The sequence below is a fragment of the Desmodus rotundus genome, chromosome 5 (assembly GCF_022682495.2).
Source record: "Desmodus rotundus isolate HL8 chromosome 5, HLdesRot8A.1, whole genome shotgun sequence".
Classification (NCBI taxonomy): domain Eukaryota; kingdom Metazoa; phylum Chordata; class Mammalia; order Chiroptera; family Phyllostomidae; genus Desmodus; species Desmodus rotundus.
The window spans coordinates 157270408-157297096 of record NC_071391.1 but is presented as its reverse complement, the minus strand read 5'-3'; the positions used below and the strand labels follow the sequence as shown (position 1 = coordinate 157297096).

Below are 26689 nucleotides of genomic sequence, written 5' to 3'. Positions count from 1 at the left end.
TACTATACTTTCATGGATGAAGTCATTAGGGTCCAAAGTGATGTGATGTGACTTGTAGCTAGTTAGCCAGGACTGTAAGATAAAAAGATAAAATTTTTCAAAGGACAACACTGGACAGACCTTTGTCCTGAGTCCTCGGCATCTCCTTTTAAGACAGGGTTTATGTATTCAACATAACCAGTTAACAAAACCCATTTAATTAATATTTGATACTATATGCTAGACCCTGAGGATCCATGGCATGCATTATTTTGTTGAAAAACAAAAAGCAGTCCTAGCTGGTGTGGCTCAGTGGGTTGAACGCTGGCCTATGAGCTGAAAAGCCACTGGTTCGATTCCTGGTCAGGGCACATGCCTGGTTGTGGGCCAGGTCCCCTGATGGTGGAATGTGGGGAATGGCCAATCACTGTTTCCCTCCTCTTTCTCCTTCCCTTCTTCTCTCTCTAAAAATGAATAAATGAATCTTAAACAAAAACCAAAAGCAAACGACCTAATCTGTGAGCCTAATTCAACCTAAGTGTCTGCACACTAATATGGTCTTGTTATCCTCCTGCACACAGTTATTTTCTTAAAAGGCAGCTACACCATTTATCAAGCATTCTTTATTTGGCACAGAGTGGACTGCATGAAACGCTGTACCGTGCTGAAGTGTGTCCCCTTCAAAGTCTTTGTTTGAAGCCGCGTGGCTGTGGTAATTTGTCACAGCAGCCCTGGGAAACTAATACAGATTTGGTACTAAGAATGGAGTGCTACTGTAGAAGTATCTCTGGAATTGGGTAATGAGTAGAGATTAGAAGAATCCTGAAGCAAGTAACAGAAAAGGCCAGACTGCCTTTGGAAGAGATGTTTGGTAGAAATATGGGTAGTAAAGGCGATTCTGGTGAGGGCTCACACAGGTATGAGGAACACGATAAAGAAAGTTTCTATTGTCACAGAGAATATATACATCATCATAAACAATGTTGGTAGAAGCATGAATGAATGCTAAAAATTCTCCAAGTAAGATCTCAGAAGGAAACAAGAACATGTTAAAGAAAACAGGAGGAAAGGTGATCCTTGTTATAAAGTGGCAGAAATTTTGCTGAAATGTGTTATGCTGGGTTTATTAGCAGAACTTGTACAGGGTGAACTTGGACATTCAGCTGAGATTTCCAAGATTTTGGAAAAAGTGTTAAAAGTGTGGCCTGGTTTCTTTCTCCTAGTTACTTATGTTAAACTCAGAGAAAAGAATTTGAAGAAAGAATTGTTTACTGGGGGGTGAAAAACCCAGCACTTGAAAATGTGAGAAAGTCTTAGATTATTCAGAGAGAGCACTGAGGAAGTAGAGCCCATGAGTTTGACCAGAACCTCCCCCCCCAACATGAATGAAAGACCAACAGTATTTTTGAGAATTTCATAGCAGCAGCAGCAGCACTGCCATCCTGAACTGAAAGGGACAGAGAGGAGACAAAATAAAGAATGACTCTGAGGGCAGAGTTGCACATACAGAGGCCAGAGGATCTACCCACAGGTGATTGTTCTCAAGCCCTAAAACTAAATGGAATTTGCTCTGCTGGCTTTCAGACTTGCTAGGGGCTAGTGACCCCTTTATTGCTTCCATTGTCTCCCTTTTGGAATGGGAATGTCCATCCTATGCCTGTCCCACTACTCAATTTTGGAAGCAGATGACTAATTTTCTAGGCTTCATAGATCCACAGGTACAGAGGAATTTGGACCCATGCCAAACCACATACAGAGTCTCACCTGATTTAGAAGATGAGATTTGGGACTCCAAGTTGATGATAGAATAGGCTGATTCTTGGGGATGCTCAGATGAGGGGGTAAATGTATTTTGCATATGGGCCAGAATACAAATTTTGGGGGCCAGAGGGAAATGGTACTGAGCTGAACTGTGTCTCCACAAAAGATATGTGTATATCTTAACTCTTGGTACCTGTGAGTTTGGCTTTATTTGGAAACAGGGTCTTTGCAGATGTAATCAAGTTAAAGTGAGGTCATACTGGATTAGGCTGGGCTGTCACCCAAAGACTGGTGTCCTAGTAAGAGGAGGAAAATCGGGACAGCCACACACAGGAAGAACCTCACATACTAGTGGAGGCAGAGACTGGAGTGATGTTGTCTACAAGCCAAGGAATGCCAAGGATTGCCAGCAACCACCAGAAGCTGGGAAGAGGCAAGGGGGAACTGTCCTCCACAGCCTTCAAAGGGAAAAGGGCCCAGGCTTGGTAAGACTTCTAGCCCTCAGAACTGTGAGACAATAAATTTGTTATTTCAAACCACCTAGTTGTAATACTTCGTTAAATAAAGCAGCACTGGAAAACTAATACGTATGTCTATTCCCTTAATGACCCTATGTGACACAAAGAGCTCCATTTTACTCATGCCCCAATACACTTAGAGAAACTAAAATACTTTATTCAAGGACGCAGAGCTAACAATTAGGCTAAGGGCTTTTTCTTTTTACTATTATGTCTGAATAATTTGCTTAAAGCTTCCAGTTATACTCTATCACAAAGAACATTTTTAATGACATATGCTTTTTTAAAATCTGGGATATGGCCCTGGCAGGCTGCAAACCAAAGGGTCGGCAGTTCAATTTCCAGTCAGGGCACATGCCTGGGCTGTGGGGCCAGGTTCCCAGTACAGGGCGTGCAAGAGGCAACTGCACTTTGATGTTTCTCTCCCTCTCTTTCTCCTTCTCTTCCCCACTCTCTAAAAATGAATAAATAAAATCTTAAAAAAAAAAGTATGGGATATGCTTGAGCTTCCATGGGGAACAAACTACATTAAACAGTTCTAATTATAATTAACTACATACGTGCTATATAGAGACACAAAAACTTTATTGGGAAAAGAATGAGGCTCCAATGAGTTTAAAAATCAACGTGACTTTAGTTAAAATTATAATCTTCCAAATGATTTTAATGGAAGACTAATATAAAAAGCAAAAAGCATAAACATGTCAAATGTGCTACTTTGAATTTGTACATTTTACGACAATATGTAAGCAAACAACGTTAGATGCAAACTACAACCAAAGTTTCCACTTCTATTGCTTGTTAAGTAATCTTACCTTTTAGCTTCTAGTGCCTGAACTTTTAAAAAATATAAAGGGAAGGGGGAGACCATCTGCACAGAAGATATTTAATACTCTTCCCTCATTCATCAAAGAGCATTTCAACAGACTGAAGTTTTAACATATGAACTACAGTCTTCAGACTAGTACAGTATCATTTCTATGACCATACCAATTTCTATAATTCATCAAAAAAGGCTAGTTTTTGTATGGTTTAAAAAACCACCTGAATCCTTTATCTTTAGTGAAAATTAAGTACCTCTGCAACTGCTGAACATGAGGACAACTTTAAAAACTAACCCCCAAAAGAACAAGCAGTGGGCTGAACTTTACAGGCTATCCAGACACATGAACAAATGAGCAGAAGTACTTCCTTGCATATATCAAACCATCCTCTCGGATTTGACCTGAATTCCTTTCTTTGGTTAATGTTTTTGGTGACAGTGAATAAATAATGCTAACATGTGCTTTTCCTTTTTAATTTTCCTGTTGAGATTTCACAGCCAGTAGCCTTTCCTGATTGGGGTGAAGGAAAATTGCAGGGCTAGGATTTTCCTCTAAAATCACGATTACTAAGGCTTTGTGCAATCATAAGACTTGCTTAACAAATTATGAACATGGGGGAGAATAATTCTGGTCCTAGGCAAACATTATAGGCACATTCATTTTCTCTCTTGATGGGTTTGCTATGATAGTGGGAAGAGGGCTGAGGTGGGAAGGTAATGTGAAAGAAGCATTTACCCAGAAAAACATACTTCATTCCCAAATCCCAAAACAAACCACGCATATGCAAAACCAGAACTCCACAGGTGGTCGTCATAAAACTGTTCAAAGTGTAGTATTCTAAAGGGCATGACCATAACACAGTGGTCAAGAACATTATCATTGGGGACAGTCAAATAATGCTTTGATGTAGAAATCTATGTAGGGTGTCAAACAATTTTTTAAACAAGAATGTAGGCATCATCATCATAACCAAATCATCAAAAATACAAAGAAAAACACCACTTAAATTCATTTATATAAACACTTGTTGAGATTTGAATACTCTTAACAGCTGTGAAGAAAGTTCTGGGCTTCCATTGCTTTTTAGTCTCCCCCCCCCCCCAAACTCACTTTTTTTCACCGACACTTAATAGGCTAAATCTATTTTACCACAATTTTATTAAATATTCACAAAAACTCTAAATGCAGGGAACAGGAAAAGATTCTTTATATATCCAGACAACTGTTACATAAAAATAAAACATTCTTTGAGAAGTAAAGTTGGTATCAATGAATAGCCAGATAGACCCGACCTCAAAATGTTTACTCCTTACTAACTTCATGATTATAAAAGCAAGTTACTTAATTTCGTTGAGAATGAAAACTGTGTTTGTGTGTATGTATTATAAAAGAGGAGTCAAAAGTTCATTTCTCCCATTTGGATGTTCAATTGCTGCAAACTTGCTTTGTAGTAAGTTTTGATATCTGGCAAAGTTATTAATTTCTCTATGTTCTTCAAGAATGTCTTACTAGAATTATTGGGGGTGAGGGGTATTACTTTGTAAATTATGATTGCCTAATTGCTATCTTGTACACCTGAAACTAATGTTAATATTAAATGTCAATTGTAATTGAAAAATAAGATTGGCCTATTCTTGGCTATTTTCCCATTTACACTGTATAAATCAGGTTGTCAATTTCTTTAAAAAGCCTTAAAAAAAAACCTCTTAAGATTATGCTAAATCTATACATCAACTAGAAGAAAGTCGGTGTCTTTACAATAAAGTCTTTCAACCCACAAACATGGTATGTCCTTCCATTTTTGTCTCCTTTAAGTTGTCAGTGTTTTATAGTGTCAAGACCTTGCCCATTCTCCACTGGACTTATTCCTGGGTACATTCTCACATTATGTTGAAAATATTAACATATAAGCTACAAAGCAATTTTAATGTCACCCCATGAAACACATGCTGCTTTCATTTTTAAGGGTTATTTGGCTAAGGCTGCAGATATCGCATAAAGCACATCTGCTTATATTTTAAGAGCCACTGTTTAATTCTAATTCTACATTTACTTAATGTATATAGGGTATAAACAGTGCAATAATGTAAATTCTAGGTGAATCACTGGTAGATCAAGCATTTTCTAGTGATTAAGTGAATTAACTGGTGAAAACACTGTCATTAGAACAACAAAATCACAGATAATGTTATTAAAGGATACTGAGTAAAATGTAAGGATATGTAATGAAAATGAATCATTGTGACCCCAAATTGGAACTAAGATCAATAAATTTGTATACAGAAACAAAACATAAATATGTTCCTTTATACAAGTAATAATTTTAAAATTTCTTCACATAATGTGTCACTCATCAACAAATAAATTATTTTTAGACACCCCAAAGGACTGAAGCGGTGCTTAGGAGAACCTGTAAATAACGTTTTGCTGAGGGCTGGGTATGCTGTCCTGCAGCCAGTCCCTGGGGCACCTGCCAGATCAAACATTCTTACTTCATGAAGTCGGTAACATACCTGAACTTTAAATTCTAGACAAGAACTCTTCTATAAATCTCAATAGTAACCAAAATGAGAAAGGTTTCTAGAAGTCTAATAATCTTATACACGACTTATGAAAACATACCCATTCCACTATGAGATTACAGTTTCTGAGAGGCTGGTAAGAATATTGTTATTTATACACTTTGTGAAGTTGTTCAGTTCATCATGGAACAGCATAACAGAAAAAGCGAGAAGAGCAACAGGAGTCAGAACTGTGTTCTAGCCTCAGTTCTGTTATTTACTGCCTCTTGGGCTCATATGACTCATAATTTTCTCATCTTCAATGGGCATATCACCCAGCTGGTCTATGTTAACAAATAGGATGAAATGAAATAATGAACATGAAGGTGCTTTACAAAACTAACAAATGCTATTCAGTTACAGGAAACTGACTACTTAACTGATAACAGCACTTCCAATGAAAGCTTAAAAAAAAAAGTTTTCTGCTTTAAAGACCATATATAAAACTCAGCCTTGCAACCAATTCAACCATATTTGTTTTCATCCTTTTTTTTTTTTGTTTGTTTTAATTCTTAAACATTTTATTTTAGAGAAGCAGCTGGCTCTACCTGCCAAAGGTCAGCAATTTTAACACATGCAACTACTACTTAACAAAAAATAATGATCCTAAAAGTTAATCCTGCCTACACTTAATATAAAATTTGTTATGATTAGGAGAGATGTTATACAATTTTCTAACCCACATCAAGCTGAAGTACTATTTGATTACTAAATACATGATGTTAATGAATCTTCAGAACTGACAGCCATCTTTTGATAATAAATTTCACTAAATACGAAGCTTGAGTTACACTTTTTAGTGTCCTTAAGAAATAAACAAGCCAGTTCAAAAATTAAAAAGGTGCAAGGGAAAAGCCAGTTAGTTTGTCATGCCCTAAATTAGATAAAAATACAGAATACTGCTTTATACCCACAAATTTCTGTATCAATCTAATTACTACAAGCAAAAAGATCACATTAAATAAGAAATCACTAACATAACTGGAAATATTTAATGTTCTATCACAGGGAGTGAAGTATCTTAAAATAAGATACTGACTTCTATCAGAGAGAATGATTAAAGAAACAACTGCAGGTAGAAGAATTCCCATCTCTGCACATCAAAAATAATTCACTCACTAGTTAATAACACTGAACCTGATACCCAGAATGTTACACTGCTCTTGCATTTCAAGATAAAAATCATTAACCTTAAAGTTCTCTTTCCTTGTTATTTCCACACTTGTTTCTTTGACCTTCCAGTCATTTAAATGCTGCTTTTAAAGAGCTGAGGTCAACATGAGCCAATCTGAAGGCGCTCCAAATGGCCAAGAATGGTAAAATTTTAGGATTAAAAAAAAATGTAAAATTGATGTCTCAGACTGCAGTGAACCGAAACATATCAACCATCATCCATCAATTTACAGGTATAATGATGACTATAAAAAACATGAGTCACCTTTAGAAGCTGCTAGGACACCAATTCATTCTCAAGTTAGAAAATAAAAAAAAAAAAAGAAATCAGCATTATCCTGATTCATATGTAAACTATGTATTTCAAGGTATTCACAATTGATGAGGAAGAGTTCCCTTTTATAGAAAAGTTCCAGCTAACAAATGCAGAAGGAATGACAGAACTAAGAATATCACCATCTTGTAACCGCTGAGAAGTACACAGCAATGATCAGACTGACGACCTCACAATGGAGGTGCCACACAGGCGTCTCCTGATACGGCACAACAGAAAGAACACCAGACCACCTCTTGCTCAAAGTAACAAACCAAACGACAAACAATCAGACCAAGCCTCTAGCTTTAATTCCTTTTTATAGAAAATACAGAGAAATATGTTAATATAGAGGAACATATTAAAACACTACCATGGGGAAGGAATAAGCAAAGTCAAGAATATGGGAAAGCAGAATATGGGAGTCAACAAGACAAAGTTTCATCAACAAATACATGGAAAGGGAAAAAAAAAAAAACAAAGGAGAAATGGTTCCCTATGTAAAAGACTTGTCAAACCAACGCAACGTGTAAACCTCATCTGGACTCCGATTTGAACAACTGCAAAAAGACATTTAGATATAATAGTAACATTTAATAAATGCGAGTAATGAGAAACACTTTTATTAATTTAAAAGTGTTTGAATAGCCCTGGGTGGTGTGGTTCAGTGGACTGAGTTCCGGCCTATGGACTGAAAGGTTGCTGGTTCCAGTCCCTAGTGGGGGTATGTGTGTGTGTGTGTGTGTGTGTGTGAGAGGCAACCATCAATGAATCTCTCGCACACAGATGTATCTCTGCCTCTTTCTCCCTCCTATCCCCCCTCTCTAAAAATAAGTAAAAATCTTTTAAAAAATGGTTAAAATGGTAAAAACTTTTTTAAAAGGGTAGGAATAATATTGTTTATTAGAAAGGAGTCTCTTAGAAATTTTATACAAGAAAATGGAATAAAATTTTTTCATGTTCCTGATTTCAATATACTAAAAAAATAACAAGATTGAAAATCCTAACACATTTTAGTTTACAAAAAATGAACAATCAAAACCTATCAAGCCCTGGGCTTGGTGGCTCAGGTGGTTGGAGCGTTGTCCGCTGCACCCGAAGGTTGCAGGTTCAATCCCTGGTTGGGATGTGTATAGGAGGCAACCACCAGATGTTTTTCTCCCTCTCCCTTCCTCTTTCTCTAAATCAGTAAACATATCCTCGGGTGAGGATTAAAAACAAAAACCAAAAACAAAAACTATCAAATGAAATACTTGTACTTTAATTAAAAAGTGGTTATTAGTCATACTACTAAAATTTCTGGTGTTAATCAAATAACAATTATTTTTAACGTGAAACATCTGTTTTGGAAAGCCAGAAGCACCTAATGTTGCCATTAGGTGTTTCTATGAATTAAATAACTAGCACAAAGGGGAGCTGAAAAGAAAAAGTTAACTAATGTTTTAATCCAATACTGCATGAATGTAGACATTAAGGCCTACCATTAACTATAATGATCATACGTCTTAAAATCTCACAAGAAAATAACTAAGAACGAATTCCAACGAATACTAACGATGCCGAGAAGTTATGTTCATCTCATGATATACTCTTAATGTGTGAACTCAGTAAATTTGAATATGCAAATCCATTTCCATAGGTATTTTATAAATCATCGGCCTTGATAACTTGATTCATAAAGAAACACGCCTCAAGGATATACAATTTGAAGTATGTTTGAGACTGAAGAGCATGTAAGTCTTGCATTACGATTTAATCACAGGAAAGCAAAGGATTGATTATTTCCACCAACAGCATATTTATGAAATTTACTAAGTTATTTTCAACCTGGCAGAGTTTACTCCTTGTTAACAATATTGCCTGTCATACTACAACTACAACTAAAAAAAAAAGGAGATTACAAAAGAATATTATCTACAGATAATTTTAATTAGAGGTGCATCGAAGTATCAAGATTTCAAACTGAAGCTAAACTAAGGAGCTGAACCATGGGTACCAAGTATCAGGATAATGTAGAATTGCTGGCCCAACTTAGGATTGTTTCTCGTAACTGACTAGAATTTCTTTCTTAGGCATCTACAGTGGCTAGATTCTTTACAGTCTAAAGACAACAATCTAGACTGCTGTTTAATCACAGACATCTAAAAAATAATTTATAACCCAATTTCTAAGCAGTCTATGTAGAATAATGAATGTTATTTATGCAGGCTCTGAAGTACAACATATGCAGTAACAGTCGACAGGAATCTGACCTGAAACTTACCTATAAAAAAATGACAGGACATGACAAATATAATCTTCACAGATAAAACAAATTATGAAAGGTCTATACTTAGGATTCTTTATGTTCCAAATTTTGTGTCCATTTCAAATTTTCAAAGGCATATCTTATATAAAGGTGGTGGAAGTAGGTCTGAACATAAATAAATAATAGAAATCAGGAACCGAGTGGCTCCTGTGACTATGATAAATAAAGGAAGGTGTCAAGACTAAAAACGGATACGTTTACACAAATAGTGCTGCAAAGCAGATTACAGGACCCCACCTGGTAAATTCATTGTGTGTGTGTGTGTGTGTGTGTATTTATTTATTTATTTTCACTATTCCCAAAAGAGCAAAAGCCCAGAATTTGGGGTAAAGGACCAGTGTTTAAAAAAGGAATCTGGCCCACTTTGCAATGACATAATTCTAAATGATGATTACTACAAAAGATACTTTTGTTACACGGACACTTACTGTGTTAACAGGCTTCAGGAAAAAATAGCTATATGCTTGTGTGTGTGTGGGGGGGGGGGTCAAACATATCTGCTTACAATGACAACATTACTTTTTAAATTGGAAGATAATTCAAATCTTTCCAAGACCTTAAAAATCAGCAACAGAATCTCCCACTTTCAGTTGAGGTAACTAGGATTACAAAAATCCAAAATCTAATTTTAATGAAATACTTTTTAGAGAATACAAGGATTCACACAAAGCCCCTGATATCCAAAAACCCTTCAAAATATACTGTTAACTCCATTAATAAATACTTCCCAGAGAGGGAAAAATGTAAACCACTAATTCAGTAACCTTAGGGTAGGGGCAATTTTAATACACAGATACAAACAAAAGTTCTAAACTCTCCAACATCAAGGATACAACAAGCCTAAACCATTTTTTGCTTAAGCTAACAACATATTTAAAAGTAAAAGAAATATATGGACCATACCCTTAAGATTCTTTAACTTACAAACATATTAATTTCTTATACCCTGATATAATCCCTTGGTAAAATGGCCAGGCATTCAAAGGCCAAAGCAAAAACCATCTTACTAAATAAACTATTTAAAGTGAGAACTATGTGACTCATGTTTTTATTTTAGTGTGCAAATATTTTGATAGTGAAAATTCTTTTTCACTATCATGTATAAATAGTTGACTTTTCAGATGATTTAAAACACACACAAATCAAAAGCACAGACAAGAAAAAACACACCACTGTATTTCATAAAAGAAACAAGATACAATAGGGGTCTTTACCTTACTGTACATTAGACCCTCACTTCAGATTTTCATGACAAAAGAACTTTTTCAAAAGGCTAGTATCTAAAAGCAAAAGCATTTTGGCATGTTTTATCCAACATTAAATATTTTACATATATTATAAACACACACACAAACACACTTACATGTATACATACAAATAAAAAGGGTTTTGGGTTTTTTTTTTTACCTAAATGCAAACTGGATGAGGATCCATGTGATGAAAGTGATGGCGGTGGCGTAAGTGAATGTCCTGGAGTTTGGCTTGGCAGAGGCATGCCTATTGGACTTGGAGAGGAGGAAAATCCCAGACTATTGTAAAATGGTTGCCCTATGGGTGCTAGGCTGCTACTAGATCTTTTGTACAAGTCAGAGCTAGTAGATAGAGACTCTCTCCTTGTGGCACTACTACTTGCAGAACTGCCAACTGAAGAAGAAATAAAAAAAACCCTAATTACATACAGTGTTAACTGAATAAAACCTATCCCCAACTCTTGCTGGGAAATAACAGAAGTGATCACAATAATTATTTTTAGAAACATTATGGAAAAGATAATTACTGTGATAACTATATATACTAACTTGTTAATCATAAAAGGGTATAAATGCACCCCAATAAAGGAACCAAATATTTAACATAGCAGTCATTATTTCACACATATTTACCACTGACACATGATTACTGTGCTTTAATACCCTGGTATGATTTCTAAACGCTGGAATCTTAAGTTGTCTGCTTTATGATATGCTAGAGAGTACATTTCATTAAGGTTAAACTTTGGTAGTGTTCTAATCTCTGGAGCCAGTTCTTAGACTTCAACTCAATGCCAAGAAAAGATTATATTGACAAACAGAATATTAATATTTTCCCTCACCATTCACATTTAATTTGGCTTCTATGCTGTGTTCAAACCATAGTACTTTAAGTCCATATTGGCCCGAATATTAGTCAGTTGTGAAATACAGATGACAGCTTATTCCTCAGTACTTTTACACTACACATTCTCCGTATCCTTTGACAACTGAATTACAAAATACTTATGAAAAAACTACACTTTCTTTTAGAAAATACTCTCATTACTGTTAGCACACCAAAAATATACTTCCACTTACCCCTCAGAATCTTCCACTCCTAAGACTTTATTACTGGCCTGGTTAGCCCCTTACTCAGATGAAGACTGATCGGCCTTTCCCCCCTTAGGCAACGCACACTGTGCTGTGACTGCTGCACTCCTGTGTAGAGTGTGCACCCACATTTTTGGCTGAAACTTTCAGGGAAAAAAAATCTTTCGTTTTACTTCCATTACTTATTTATTTATATTTAGAAACAAACCAATTGTTGTATTCCAGGGTATTAGTTTGCATACAGATATTACCACTTTCTAGAGTTAACACTTTTAATGAGTAAACTTAAATACAAGAATTAAAAACATTTATATAGATATGGAATTAGCAGCACTCATGTATAATGTGTATCCTTATTTTTCCCTAAAAAATTTGGGCAAAAAAGTATGCATTATACATGGTAAAACATGGTAATTATTTTATACTACGTCCCTTACTGTTTAACATACAGAATTCTTTTTACTTAATTCCAAATTTGACTATTAGCCTTCTAGTCCTTTTTTCCTTTTTTGCTCAGCAAAATCATAAACAAAGAGAATCACATTCCCATGTAGCTATGCATGCAATGCTCAGAAACAACCCAAGATTTGGCTGTTAACATATATCTGGATAATCAGATTCTTTATCAAGTGTTTGAAGGGGCTGTCCAAAACACCTAATTCTTGTCTCACTTACTGATATTTTCAAGTATGCTTTCTTATTTCTAAATACCATTCTTTTTAAACCAAATGCCTTTTTCATCTAAGGGAAATTCATACTGCTTTTATTAACCTGTCAAGTTTTTTAAGGACACGCTCTATATTCGGACCAATATGGTAATTTGTTTCAAGAGAATTTTAAAGTTTCTATTCAAACTTGGTTTTCTAACCTCAAGTCAATTATAAGTAGGTCATAAGGGTATAGATTAAAGAGAAAAATTAAGCAGAGCACAAGATAGGAAGACCAAGTTAGGCTTACAATACAGGTAAGAAACTTTAAATTACACTGGTTCTTGCCCAATTCAGAATTCTATAAAGGAAAAACACCAGGCTCCCACTGCTATATTAGGCAAAATATTGTAAGAATATTCCACCTTTTATATCTGCCAGTGTAGTTTCTGAAAGACTGATAATGTGTTTTATTGAAAATTTCACATCTTAAGATAGCATTATAATAGGGAAATACTAGCAAACTATATGCATTTTAATAGCAAAAAACAAACATAACAACTAATGTAGTAAATAGTTCTTCATGAATTAGTTTTGGCAAAACTGTCAATGTATGCTACATTAACTATGCTAATTTAAAAGGACACTGTCAAAGTGATTTTTGTAAGACATAGCTACATTTTAAAGTCCTATTTATCTCAAACAATTTAACTGACAAAGACAACAGCTCTCTAATGAGGGCAGTAGTACTATCATTCCCCTGGCAAATAATCAAATAAACCATGGTTTTGACACATGTGATTATTATTTTCCTCCAAAAAGGAAAAGCCAAACCAAACATTTAAAAGTAATTCAGAAATAGCTTTAAACATAAACAAATAGGCTCCCTAAGTTTTACTATATGCCTAAATTATCTGCAACAGCATGACTATGAAATATGAAACAAAGACTATCTAAAATATCTCAAGCTGGACAGACAATGGAGTCACTAGTCATTTATCAACTATGTATAAAATGTTAACTTACAAACTTGAATTGTAATAGCACTTTCTAAATAATGGGTATCATAGGATGATTTAATCACTGTATTACAATGGTTAAGCTTCCTAGCCAACTATTCTTATAAATGAGGGTATTTAACACTGTTAAGCATTAATAATTTCATCATACAGGGAAGAGAATGACTGTGTATACGTTACTGTGTGTGTAAATGTGCACGTAACCGCAGCAATATACTTAGTTTTCATACAGGCATGGAACTGCCATAATATTAAACAGCAATGGTTGGTTTGTTCTCTGAGTACATATCATAGCACTTGAATGAATTCTTACAAAATGCCCAAGAAGAGGGAGAAGTAATAAGACCATTTACTGGCATTTGGGGTGGCAATCATTAATACCCTCTGAAGCAAGATGAAACAGAGGTACCCCAGACTGACAATCAGAACTGAATAAGCAATGCCTATAAAAGAGGCATGACGAAGGTAAGTTTTTGGGAAAGAGGAATCTATAGGGGACATTTGTATGGAACAGAGTGTTCATGCCAACCAATACCTGAATGCAGGAGAAAAGCTCTTCAAAACTAAGAGATAAATGGGAGTTTGGAAGAATAGGGTAAGGGGACCTACAAATCTATGCCAGATCATCAATAACATATTTTATTAGAAAAGGGTACATGAGGTTTATCAAAGCTCATCTATCTCTATTTTCCCTGGATTATTTAGAGTCTATAATCTACAGTTTAGAAACTAGTTATTGCTGTAAAGTGTTTTGTTTTTGTTTAAAGTCAGATGTTCTTTGATTTTCTTCAGCATATTTAGGATTATTTGGGGAAAATACTTGTCAATTGTTAAAAGCAAAAAAAAAAAAACAAAAAAACCCCCCCAAAAAACCAAAAAAAAACACCCTTTAATATTATTAGAGGGCTTGAACTGGAGATAAAAATACTAAACTCCAAAAAGAATGAAAAAACTCAAGTAGAACAATTAGAACAGTGAATGGTCTTCATGTTCACTAGATTTTACCTAAGTTGTGCTCGCTCTTTAGGTAGTGTTGTTAGGCAAGTATGATAATTCCCTACTGAATTTCATTGTAACAAAACAGGCATTTTGCATCTGAAAGTTTATAGCTCTTCAAGACCACTTCTCTTATAAATATCAAAAATTTAGAATACATTTACTTAGAAAACTGGTAAGCACATTAATAATGACTGACGCATGTTAGTTTTGCAATTTTCCACACACGAGAAGACTATTACTTAATGTGGTGGAAAAATAGGTGAGAAGCATTACTAGAGATTTTAGAATATGAGAGGAACAGAAAATCTCAGGAGGTCCAAATACGTAGCCCTGCCCCTCATGAAGAAAAAACTGCCAACTGCACCACAGAAGGAGGATAAGCCCTTTCCCCTGCTGCTCCCTGGACATCCTGGAAACCTGAGAGGATGACAGCAGGCATCTTCTCATTTCATGTAGTTCTTCCTTAGTGACAACATCAATTTGTGGGGGTGAACTATTTATTTTATGAAGCTATTTAACATTTGGATTTGTCAAGTATTATATATAAAAGTAGGACATGGGAAAAGCATCATTTTAAAATAAATTGTTAATGATAAAGGCTAAATTATTTAATCTAAGAAAAAGATAAGCATACTGGTAGTTTCTTAGGGGTTTCTGTTTAGAACATTTCATTATATTTTTATGTATTATACAAAATAAAGAAAATCATAAGAATTGGTAGCATTTCGTGAGAATAAATCATCTGGTAAGCACACAAAGACAGTTACTATTTTAAAACACCAGAAATTTAAGATGGCAAGAGTATTTACTTCCTCAAACATTATGTACAGAATAAGAAAGTAATTAGCATAAAATAATTGCTCCAAACAAACCTTATTAAAACAAAAATGACAATAATATAATTCTTATAGTCAGGGGAAAAATGTATTATACTTGAGAAAAGGATGGGCTGCTTGAAATGAGTTAAACATTCATAGATGTTTGCAGGAAGTAGTTTTTCTTCTATAAAAACCAATAAACCAGCATTTTAATCCTGTCCTTTCTACACTACAAGCTATTTATTATTGCTTACTTTAATATTAAAAACATACATATACCTCATATCCATTTAAGAGTACGCTCATCTTAAAAAGAAACTTACCTGATGAACCAAATCCACTGAGGGCTGAGCCTATAGCAGCACCCAAAGAGCTACTGCTTCCAAAGCCAAGAGATGTACTTCCAGGTTGGCCAGGTCCATGGGAAAATAAAGAACTGCTCTGGGAGCTATTAGTCAAAGAAGTGCTCCCGTAAAATGAATTAGACTGTAGATTAGTGCTTGGCTGCTGCTGCTGTTGCTGCTGCTGCTGTGGTGGCTGAGTGCCAATTGGCCGAAACAGACCATTTGTGCTGCCTGAAAGACTATTTGCAGTTCCTCCTGCTGCCGCTGCCGCTGCTGCAAAACAAATTTCAGGTACTTCTTAAAACTACCCAGAAAAATGATTGTTTTTAAAATATCTCAAACAGCACCAGAAAAATAATATCCCTGAAAATAATAGTTACACTTACCAGCTTGTGCTGCAGCTGAACTAATTAAAACGGGTGTTGGAGCCATTAATCGAACTGGAGCTCCAAGGCCAGTTCTTGCTCCAGGGCCAACCACTAAGGCACCAGTCTGATCATAATAGGCAGTTGGAGCTAGTACTTGATAGCCTAGGTAATATAAAAATAAATGTTTACTAATGAAAACATGCATTGTAGAAAACATGCATGTTTATTTATCCCTGCATTTGTGTTTTTACCAACCAGAAAACACAGCATTGTATCCTATTAATATAAAACCCTTAGTTGCCATATGAAAAGCAAACACATTTGAGAAGATATTACTAAATTTATAAAAACATTACAGAGCATAGGTAAATTTTATCAAAGATGCCTTTCACATATGGACTGCAAAATGACAAGGTATTTTCCTTGACATAGAAATTACAGGCTATTTAGGGCTGATAAAAACATCCCTATTCAGTCAGTTTTGAGAGGGGGATGGATAAAAAGACTAAGGGAAGTGAGGTAGAACACTATAAAGGAATGTTTATTACACAATTTAGTTAAGTTCTAAACCAAGTGCCTCATTACCGGTATTCCCTTAGAGTTTCATTTGTAAGCATCCCTTTAAAAACTTAATCATGACATAAACAGATACCTTAAAATCATAATATAACAATCTATTTGTAAAGGATCTCGAGTTAGAATTCAAATAAAAATCATGCAAGCATCAGTATTTTTGGTATTTTTTAAAAAATGTATTAGAGAGAGGAGAAGGGAGGAAAAAGAAGGAGAGAAACATGGATCAGTTGCTTCTCACAGGCTCCCAACCAGGGACCTGGCCTGCAACCTGGACGTGTGCCGATTGGGAATCACACTGAAAACCCTCCGGTTTGCAGGCCGGCATGCAATCCACTGAGCCACACTGGCCAGGGTGGGCATTAATATTTTCATAACCCTTAACACAAGGCAGGTGATAATGTGCATTATTCTGAGCTAGAGGAGAGTGATGTTTACCTCTTAGCAGCCTTTCTCAATGGGGATTCCTCATCTGAACCACAGAACAGAAAATGACTATTTTGCCAATTTTCCCAAGGATGATACATAACCAGTACCACTGTAGATGCACAGGAGAGAAGTTAACTACATACAGTGGATTCTTCAGGTCAACAGGGCTTAGTTCTCTCCCAGAACTCAGAGAAAGGTTGCCTATATAGTAAGAAGAACTCAGGCTCAATAGACTGACAAACACATGAGAAAAGGCACTGCCAACCTCTGACACTTTCAAATTTAAAACTAAAACCACTAAGACTTTCATACGCAAAGGTTGTTTGTAATTAAATACAGTAATTGACTGTTTTACAATTATAGTTATAATCATTGTAATAAATATAAATTAGGAGGACCAGCCAAAAAGAAGAGGTGCACAAGGCAAAAATCTAGGAGGGAATGCAGAGCGTCCAAGGCCTTTCCTCAACGAATGAACCCCTTATGGAGTGATAAATCTGAGATTATTAGCCAAATGGAGAGGTCAAGTAGGAAATACAACTCTCAAGTGTAGGAGAGAGGTATAGGCTGGAGTTATAAATCTGGATGTGTCAACATAAAGGTAATATTTAAAGCTGTAAGTCAAGATGAAATCACCAAGAAAATAAAAAAGGGGTGTATGAATTGAGGGTACTCTTAATAGAGGTTGGAGATAGGAGGAACCAGGGAAGAGACTTGGGAAGAATAGCCAATAAGAAAAAAATTTAAACAGTGTGGTCAAATAAAAAAGAATTTCAAGGAAGACTGAGTGACCAACAATGTCAAATGCTGCTAAAAGCCATTAAGAGTTGAAAATTGAGCAATGGAGTTAGCAACCTGGAAGTCATTTTGGTGAGAGACTGAAGCCAACCTGTCAAGTTTAGTAAAGAAGGGAATGGAAGAACCACAAAAAAGTATAGACAATGCTTTTGAGGAGTTTGCTATAAAAAGGAACAGAGGGGAGCTAGAAAAAAAGGGGGGTATTGAGAATAATTGTTTTCTTAAGCAGAAAATGTACTTTATTAGCAGAACACAATACTTTTAGAAATTTGTTATTGTGAAATAAAAGTCAAAAAGTACAGTACTGACTGTAACACAAAATGTGTAATCACCATTCAAGTCAAGAAACAGAAATTGCCCAGTAACCCACCATTCCTATGTCCCAGGCTCTACCACAATCTTCTCTTTCCCATAGAGCAACATACTATTTTACTTTCTGTAATTATCACTTGGTTTACATTATTTAAACATTTTTGTATGATTCATCCAAGTGGTTACGAAGGTTTCCATTTCCATTATTGTATAGCACTTCACTGGATGGACACCAAAGTGCATCAATTCATTCAGCGTTTACACTGCTGCCCGCTGTCAACAGTACTACTACGTTTCTGTACGCGTATCCTGGAGCGTTATGTGTACTTACTTCTCTAATCTAACATACATATCTACAGCAGTTGGCATTATGAGTCGCAGAGCACACATATATTCTTTAACTTTGGTAAATAATGCCAAGCTACTTCCAAAGTGGTTGTGCAAATTTACACTCTTACTGCCTTGGTATTAAGAGTTCCCACTGCTCCAAGATTTTACTTACCCAGCCCAAACACCCTAAGGGCCTATCCTTCCTATTCGTGCACTGGACTGGGCCGCCTGGGCATGTCCCTGACCAATGTGTCCCTCTTTAAGAAGAAAACCGTGAATGACGTAATAAAGGAACAGAATCAAGAATTATGAGCGAGGTACACAGAGGGCTGTAAGCAGAGATGAATCAGCCTTAGAGGAACAAGACAAACAGCTGGAATTAGAAATTAAGAAAATTGGCTACAGTTGGTAGTAAGCTTGCAGAGTTCTAGACAAATGGCTTATACAACTATGGAAAAAGAAAAAGAAGAACTTTTGCTCTAAGTTCAAAAGTCACTACAATGTCCACACAAACAAACGTGATGAATTCCCAGACAAAGATGACTGGCACAATGTCTACTACAGTAAAGACAACGCGGGCAGTTAACAAGATGAATTCACAAAAGACATTACAAACAATGCAGAACTTCCAGAAGGAAAGCATGAGAATGGAAATGACTGAGGAAATGACCGATGACGTACTTAATGACATCTTTGATAGCTCTGATGATGAAGAAAGCCAAGATACTGTGAATCAAGTTCTTGATGAAACTGGTACTGAAATCTCTGGAAATATGGCCAAAGCTCAGTCAGCTGCTCGAAGCTTACCACCTGACTCTACTTCAAAGACTACAATCTCCAATAAACCAACTGACCTACAACTCAAAGCTTTAGGAACAGATTAGTGGAAAAAGCCTTAATACTTTGCATATTATAATTATTTAGTTTTAATTATAAGACAGGCATATTGCCAATTCCTTTTACAAAACACATTTTTTCGCAAAAAAATGAAGATCATGAGTGAACAGGTGTTTCCTAACCCATGGCTATTTTGAATCTCTTGCCAAAGAATAAAAACGATGCAAATGGGATCAGTTTGGATTTTTATAGGAGACTGTTCTGCGTGGTGTGGGCCCAGCTCCCACTCAGAAAGGCCAGTGGAAAGTGAGGTCCAGCACACAGGACCCATGCCCACAGATAGGTTCTCCCATGGCGAATCAGGCCTGCATTATACCTAGGCTGCTTTGAGACTTGCTTTTTGCTAAAACTCCCTCACCCTGGATTTAGGCAGCAAATGTTTACTGCATATCTTTAAAGTAACTTCCTAAAATCTAAGCTAAACCTGCCAAAGACCAGTTCAACCACTTTTCCCTTTACATTTGCAAATATCCTTCTTTTTTGATGTATTTAGTGAAATCCTCTCCCTTGTTTTCTGTAAAAGGTAACCACCTAAAGCGAACCTGTGCATAGCAGATGAGGACCATCCTAAATGTAATGTGCCTAGAAAAGAAATGGGTCGGGGTGCTCTCCCCTTGAGAGAGTGGCTGTGCTGTCCCTTTTCCTCCACAGGACTCGGTTGTCCATGTGAATTTGTCTCATCTCAGCCACAACAACACAGACACTGCAGGCCAGTGTCTGCATCAGATTTTAATGAGAACTATTTAGAAGTAGATGATGTGTAAAAAAGTTGATGACATTTTTGCATGGCCCAGAGTAATTACTCATTACTTAGTGTAGTTTATGTTCTAAATCCTTTCACACCAAATACAAAAATCTTATTATAAACACCACTAGGCACCAACCTAAAGAGTCTTGTAAAAACATTAAAAGTAGATCATTAATTCTGGACCTGTAGCTTTTCCTTTGTAAGGAATATGTATTATGACCATAGGTGATTTTGTTGCCAATTATTTTTAGATGATCAAAATGAAGAGTGCTATTTAAACATGTCTTAAACAAGACTGTCATGAGCTTTTCTTTGCTCCCCCCCAACTCGACAGAACACTGTAGTTGGTAAGTTTATTACCTTTCAAAACGTGCTTGGCAGCTGTCTTAAACAGCACAAACATACCGTGCACATTTTTTTTCTTTGAGAGAGAGATGGAAACATCGATTTGTTGTTCGACTTATTTATGCATTCATTGGTTGCTCCTTTTAAGTGCCCTGATGAGGAATCAACCCTGAACCTTGGTATCTCAGGATGATGCTCTAACCAACTCAGCTACCTAGCCAGGGCTTTACTGTACACATCTTTAAATTATTTTAACTGAAAGAAAAAAAATTACATTTTAAATTAAAATTGAGGTCTCTTCTGGTAAGCTTTTAAATGTGAATTGAATATATTAGCAAAAACAGACAATGAATTAATTACATTTTATAGTACTAAAATGATATATATTTTGGTCTTTCTTCCAAGAAATGAAGAAATAAGATTTGTCCCATGTGAATTATAATTTCTGTTTAATTTTGAAGTATATTAATATGAATACTGAATCCTCTAAATTGAAACCATCATTCTCAATTAAGAACACTACTATGACAATACTCTAGCTAAATGTTAAATAAATTATTAGCGCCTTTTTTCTTGGTAAATAAACTACAACTTTGTCAGAAATCACTGCCTAAATGTGTGTTAATGTCTCAGCAGTATTTATTTTTAAAGGTAAAATCACTTTGGTATTTAATATAAGTATAAAAAGTAAAAAAAATGGCCCTGGCTGGTGTGGCTCAGTGGCTTGAGTGCCAGCCTGAGAACCAAGGGGTCCCTGGTTTGATTCCCAGTCAGGGCACATGCCAGGGTTGCAGGCCAGGTCCCACACTGGGGGGCATGCACATTGATACAGTTGCCTCCCTCTCTTTCTCCCTCCTTTCTTCTCTCTCTAAAAATAAATAAATAAAATCTTTTTAAAAAAGTTAAAAAAATGAAATAGCAGGTTATAGAGAGAGAATTTAGAATTAGGTTAATTTTGAAAAAATGATGCTGTAATATAAAAACCCTAGAGGAGGTGACATAGGTGTAACCTGGTTAATTTGGGATGATGGATATTTTGGACAAACACTGACAATATAAATATACCTTAGAACTAGTATACATATGGCATATGGCTTGGTAGTTTATAATCTTTAATCCATTTTATAATGTTCAAAGATAAAGTTCCATTATTAGTAGTATTAAATACAGTTACCCTGAACATTGATGGATCAAAAGGTTTTACTGGATTTTGGATTGCTAATCCAGAACTTGTGTTGATTCTTGGATGTACACAGTAATGCCAACTAACTTTATTTACTTTCTTGTTTATATGTGGGGGCTTCTGTTTTTAAAATTTGTTTAAAAAATTCCAATAAAGATTTATAGCTCTTATGCTTTTATTTTTAAAAAACTGCCCAACCTGGAATACATGCAGAACTGTGGTTTTGATTTTCTTTCCCTTTAATAAGGAGGCCAAGCATCTGTTCATATGCTACTTAAGCATTTTGATTTTCTCAGGAAAGGCCTATTCAACTCACCCATTTTCCTATTGGGCTAACTTTGCTTATCAATTTATAATTCTTTAAAAAAAAATTTTAAATTCATTTTTAGAAAAAGTGGAAGGGATGGAAACAAGAGGGATAGAAACATCCATCGGTTGCCTCCCCTATACCCCAGGCACATGCCCTGACCTGGAATTGAACCTGAGACCTTTCAGTTTGTGGGACAGGGCCAACCCACTGGACCATACCAGTCAGGACCAATTTATAACTCTTTATGTATAAGGTGACCAAGTCTTTCACTGTTCCTTTTTTCTTAAATTTATTATGCTATGACAGTCATTCCCACTTTCTCTCCTCTTCCCCATTTCCACCCAGTCCCACCCTCTGTCCTCCCTAAATCAATCCCCATATGACTGTCTGGTCCATGGGTCATACATAAATGTTCTTTGGTTCATTCCTTCACCATCTTTCATCCAGTCCCCCCACCCTGAACTGTATTGCAAGTATTTTGCTCTATTCTTAGCCTTAACTTCAATTCCCTTTACAGGGACTTCTGAGGTAATAGGGTCAAATTTATTATTTCCTTTAACAAAATTTCCTATATTATCTTTCAATATCTCGAAGAGGCCATTCTTCACTTTAGACATATAGGTCTAAAATCCAAATGGCACTGATTATTGAACACAAGTTAGAGCAGGGGTTCAATTTCATTCTTTTTACCTACCAACCAACCAACCAACCAGTAAGTGGGTGGGAATCCGTGTGTGCTGGAGGGCTCACCTCAGGTACACACGAATTTCTGACTGGGAAGGTGGTCAGGCCTCTAAACTCTGAATTGTGGAGTCAACTGTGTTTCATCTTATTGATAAAACCAATAGTACTATTGTACTTATTGTACTATTTTCTTTGTTGTTAATTATAATGGTATCTATCCATTTCTTTTGGGATTTCTCTTTTGGGGGCTTTATTTTGTTGCATTGGCCTGTCTGTGTCTCCATGTAATAATTTAACTGCAGTTTTAGAGTAAATCTTACTCTAAAGTAAATCAGAACAGAGCAAGTCCTACTTATTTTTTCTTTAAGAGTGTGTTGGCTAATTTCAACGCTTTGCATTTTTATTAAATTTTAGTATGAGCTGTCAAAATACTAGCTGCCAGAAGTTTTGACTGGGAATGCACTGAAAATACAAGTTAATATGGAGAGAACTGACATGTTCAAAATACTGAGTTGTCCAATGGTATCAGTTCATTTAGGTGTCCTGTAATGTCCAGACAAAGCTGGTTCCCACAGAAATTGTGCACACTTTGTTATTTATTCCTAGGTATTTGCTACTGCTGTAAGTAACTATCTTTAAAATCTTTCATTTTTAAACATTATGCTGTTGGTTAACCAAAGATTTTTAAATCGATTTTTTATATCTAATAACCTTACCAAAAACGTATTAATTCTAACATTTACCTGGAGATTCACTGGTAAAAAGCAATGAGACAGGTGGGTAAGGCAGGAGAGTAAAATATCATACAAGTGACAGCAGAGATGAGTTGCAGAGTTTGACATAGTCATTATGGTAAAATACAGCAAAGAATTGAGAAAAATAAGGATAGAAGAGAGTTCATACTTTGCGATCATCACTGAGTTACCACAGTGTACAAGAATCATGGAGGCAAGGCTTAAAAGAAGTGTGGGGTAGAATGTAAATTTTGATGACTTGTGGTCCAAGAGGGGACCACAACAGAAACAGAGAAAGCTTTTTAGCATGAACAGGCAGATTAATTAGCACAGTGGTTGTAGGGAAGGAGATGGCAGAAGGAAAAAGAACAACAGATGGCACACAGGATCATGCAGAAGGATTAAAAGTCTATAATCAATATAGTACAAGGGCCAGGGATCTAGTAGATGAGAGCTAAAGAAGGATAAAAAGTATAAAAGTTAACTGAAACCAAAAAAAAAAGCCCTTAATTTTCTCAAGATAGCTCTTTTTATTAGCACATTAAGTTTTATGTCCATATTACAATTTGAATAAGAAAGTGAGAATTATTTCATCATAGTCCTGGGCAGAGTAAAGACGACGCTAGAGAAAAGTTTTAGAGTGAGGGAATCATGTGAAGAGTCAACAAGTAACTTGGGCACTTGGAAATACTAACCCCAGTAAGGCTCCTTTAATGAGAATAAATTTTATATTTATACTTGTAAAGGGACTAAATATTATGGTTCAGAAGGTTAAGTAAAATAACATTTTTTCCCCTAAAATTGTACCTGTTTTTAATTTTATCACCACTCTAAAGATATAGTCAATTCTTTTTAGACAAATATAGTATAAAAGGTGGCTTTCTTTTAGGGTTGCCAACATAGAGTTTGCTGTTGAACAAAACAAAACAAAAAAGCAATAAAGAGCCCTCTCATAGAAGTAGATATAAAAATAAATTTTGAGAAGAACAAAGTTGATAAAACAGCAAAAAAACCTTGATGTTTTTAGTAAATAAAAAAATGCGGCCCTAGCTGGTGTGGCTCAGTGGACTGAGTGCCAGCCTGTGAACTGAAGGGTTGCCGGGTTTGGTTCCCAGTCAGGGCACTGGGCTGCCTGGGTTGCGTGCCAGGTCCCCAGTAGGGGGCATGCAAGAGGCAGCCACACACTGATGTTTCTTTCCACTTCTTTCTCCTTCTCACCCCCTCTCCAAAATAAAAATAAAAAATACATAGGTATATAGAAAAAAGAAAGTGCTCTGAATATGAAGAAATGGAGCAAGGGTATTTATAAGAAATGAATCCAGCACCAAGAGCCTAAAAAGCTTAGCAATAGTTACAGGCAGTAGAAAATACACACAGGCTAGAAGCACTCTCTTCAGTCAAGGTCCTACTTAGAATCAATTAAGCAGGACTGTTGTACGCCATAACTCTTCTCTCCTTTCTACCTATAGCAAAACCCCAAGAGAAACCCAGGTAGTCTTAGCAGTGGCTTTCATAAACTCCTAGCTCAGTTCTTTTTAACTCTGTCTCCATGTCTCTCCATGTGCCTGCAACTTCAGTTTACAGTCTATTTCTCAAAGGGCTGATTTTACCAAGGTATCTAATCCACAATAGTTCCAGGATAGTAGCTTCTGTGAAACAAGTGTATGTACCTAAAAAAAGAAAAGAAAGAGAACGCCCCCATTCTATTATCATTTGTACTGTGGGGAAAGCAGTATTAACACCTTCTCTCTGTCCAGTGACCTAGACAAGAGGATAAAGCCAGACCTTAGAATTTCAGAGAGAACAGAGTGAATGCAATTGTCATAGAAATCCTCAAAACAACACAGAGGTACTGAGCAGCACTTTACATGTAAAAGAAACCCTCAATCATGTGAGTCAGGGTTTTTCCCAATACATTAAGCACATTTCCTAAATGACCCAAATACAAAATTTACATTACACTTAAATGGAAACTGAAACTTACCTTTCATTAATAGGTAATCTATATAGTTGTAGGAGTACTACTCATACACTAAAAGTAAAAAAATAGGATACTTAAAAGAAAATGAGTCTTCAGGAGGGGAGTGAATGAAGAAGTAGAATAGAAAGTGATGTATTTACTTACAGATATTCAAATGTAGTCTTTAAATCTCACTTTAAAAACATAACAAGTGCTGCTTTAGTGGCTCAAAAACACCTTCCTCCTTCCATTATTATTCAGGTAGTAATTTTGTATCTAGAGCTATAAAAACCTCCTTAACAAAAAAGTGTATTTTCAGTGGCACTTTCTAAAGTTGTATAGTGGGCAGAAATTTAAGTATTTTTCTCTACATCACGCTTTCATTAGAAATTGCTGCTATTAGGTTATAAATATCAATAGTTTAAAATATTATAAATGTGCTAAACAAGACTGAAAATGTTAAATGCAAACTTCTCAATATTAACTAACTAAATAGCCAGTCTTATAAAGCAGAAATGGCATATGTTTTTATCTCACATGCCAACTCTAACCAGTTGGTCTTTGAAGAACTTCATTGAAAATTCTGGGCTACGTTCATCTGGGAAGATGCTATAGTTTATGCCATAAAGAGAGAAAAAATGGCTGTTGAAAACTCTAATACATATTTTCTATCCTTGTCATTAAGTCTCATAAACAGTATTAATTTCAACTCTTGCTATCTGAATTCTAAATAATTTACCGCAAGGTAGGCAAGATTTTAAGAAAATTTTTCTTGAGTTTTTTCATTTTTCACTCTGCAGTGTGGCAGTCTACATTTAATATTTTAAATCTACTCAAATTTCCACAATTAACCAACTGTATACCTGGCATGCCAGTAGCAAGACCCTGACCAAAAGCCAAAGTTGGATTTGCTGCTGCAAGTGACTCTGCTTGTTGCCCTTGCTGGCCCTGACTGGGAGTAAGAGGGCGCTGACCGGTTCCAGCACGAAGAACCTATAAAGGACAAATGATTTCCTTAAAATGAAATTATAAAATAACAGATAAATTTATCTCAGACAACTATGTATATATCACAAATAGCCTTTGAATACTCTTTGAACATAAATTTAACATGCAATGAAATGTTGATTTAGCATGAAATAATACAAAATAACATCAAAACACAATCGATGAGTCTTGACAACTAGAACAAACTATTAAGCAACATGGAAGTTTTAGGTCTTTCAGAAAAATCATTTCTAGTATTTATGCTCTTTAACTTACAAAAAAAAGAAAGATTTAATGGGAGTGGGTGAGTATATGGCAAAGTTTTAGATGAAGACAAAAATTTTGCTTAGGTTTTATTATTCTTTAAGGCTGAAAACTGAAACACAGGAAGCTTAAGGAAATAAAGTATCATTATTCGGTTAGTC

The 26689-nt window shown here is 35.7% G+C and overlaps 1 protein-coding gene and 1 pseudogene across 6 annotated transcripts in view; one reads left to right on the top strand and one right to left on the bottom strand.

The window, feature by feature from the left end:
* The window catches only part of PUM2 (pumilio RNA binding family member 2), an 89056-nt gene that overhangs the window by 15516 nt on the left and 46851 nt on the right, over positions 1-26689 (bottom strand). For 3 of the 6 annotated variants that reach the window (XM_024552492.3, XM_024552491.3, XM_045189617.3), the window contains 4 exons: positions 26141-26270; positions 15993-16136; positions 15586-15879; positions 10845-11081 (listed from right to left, as the gene is read on the bottom strand). In XM_024552492.3, coding sequence (XP_024408260.1) covers positions 10845-11081; positions 15586-15879; positions 15993-16136; positions 26141-26270 — 805 coding nt within the window. The remainder of the gene's footprint in view (positions 1-10844; positions 11082-15585; positions 15880-15992; positions 16137-26140; positions 26271-26689) is intronic. The other 3 variants (XM_071221578.1, XM_024552495.3, XM_024552494.3) reach the window with 1 other exon arrangement.
* On the top strand, positions 18071-21655 carry LOC128781133 (charged multivesicular body protein 2b pseudogene; annotated as a pseudogene).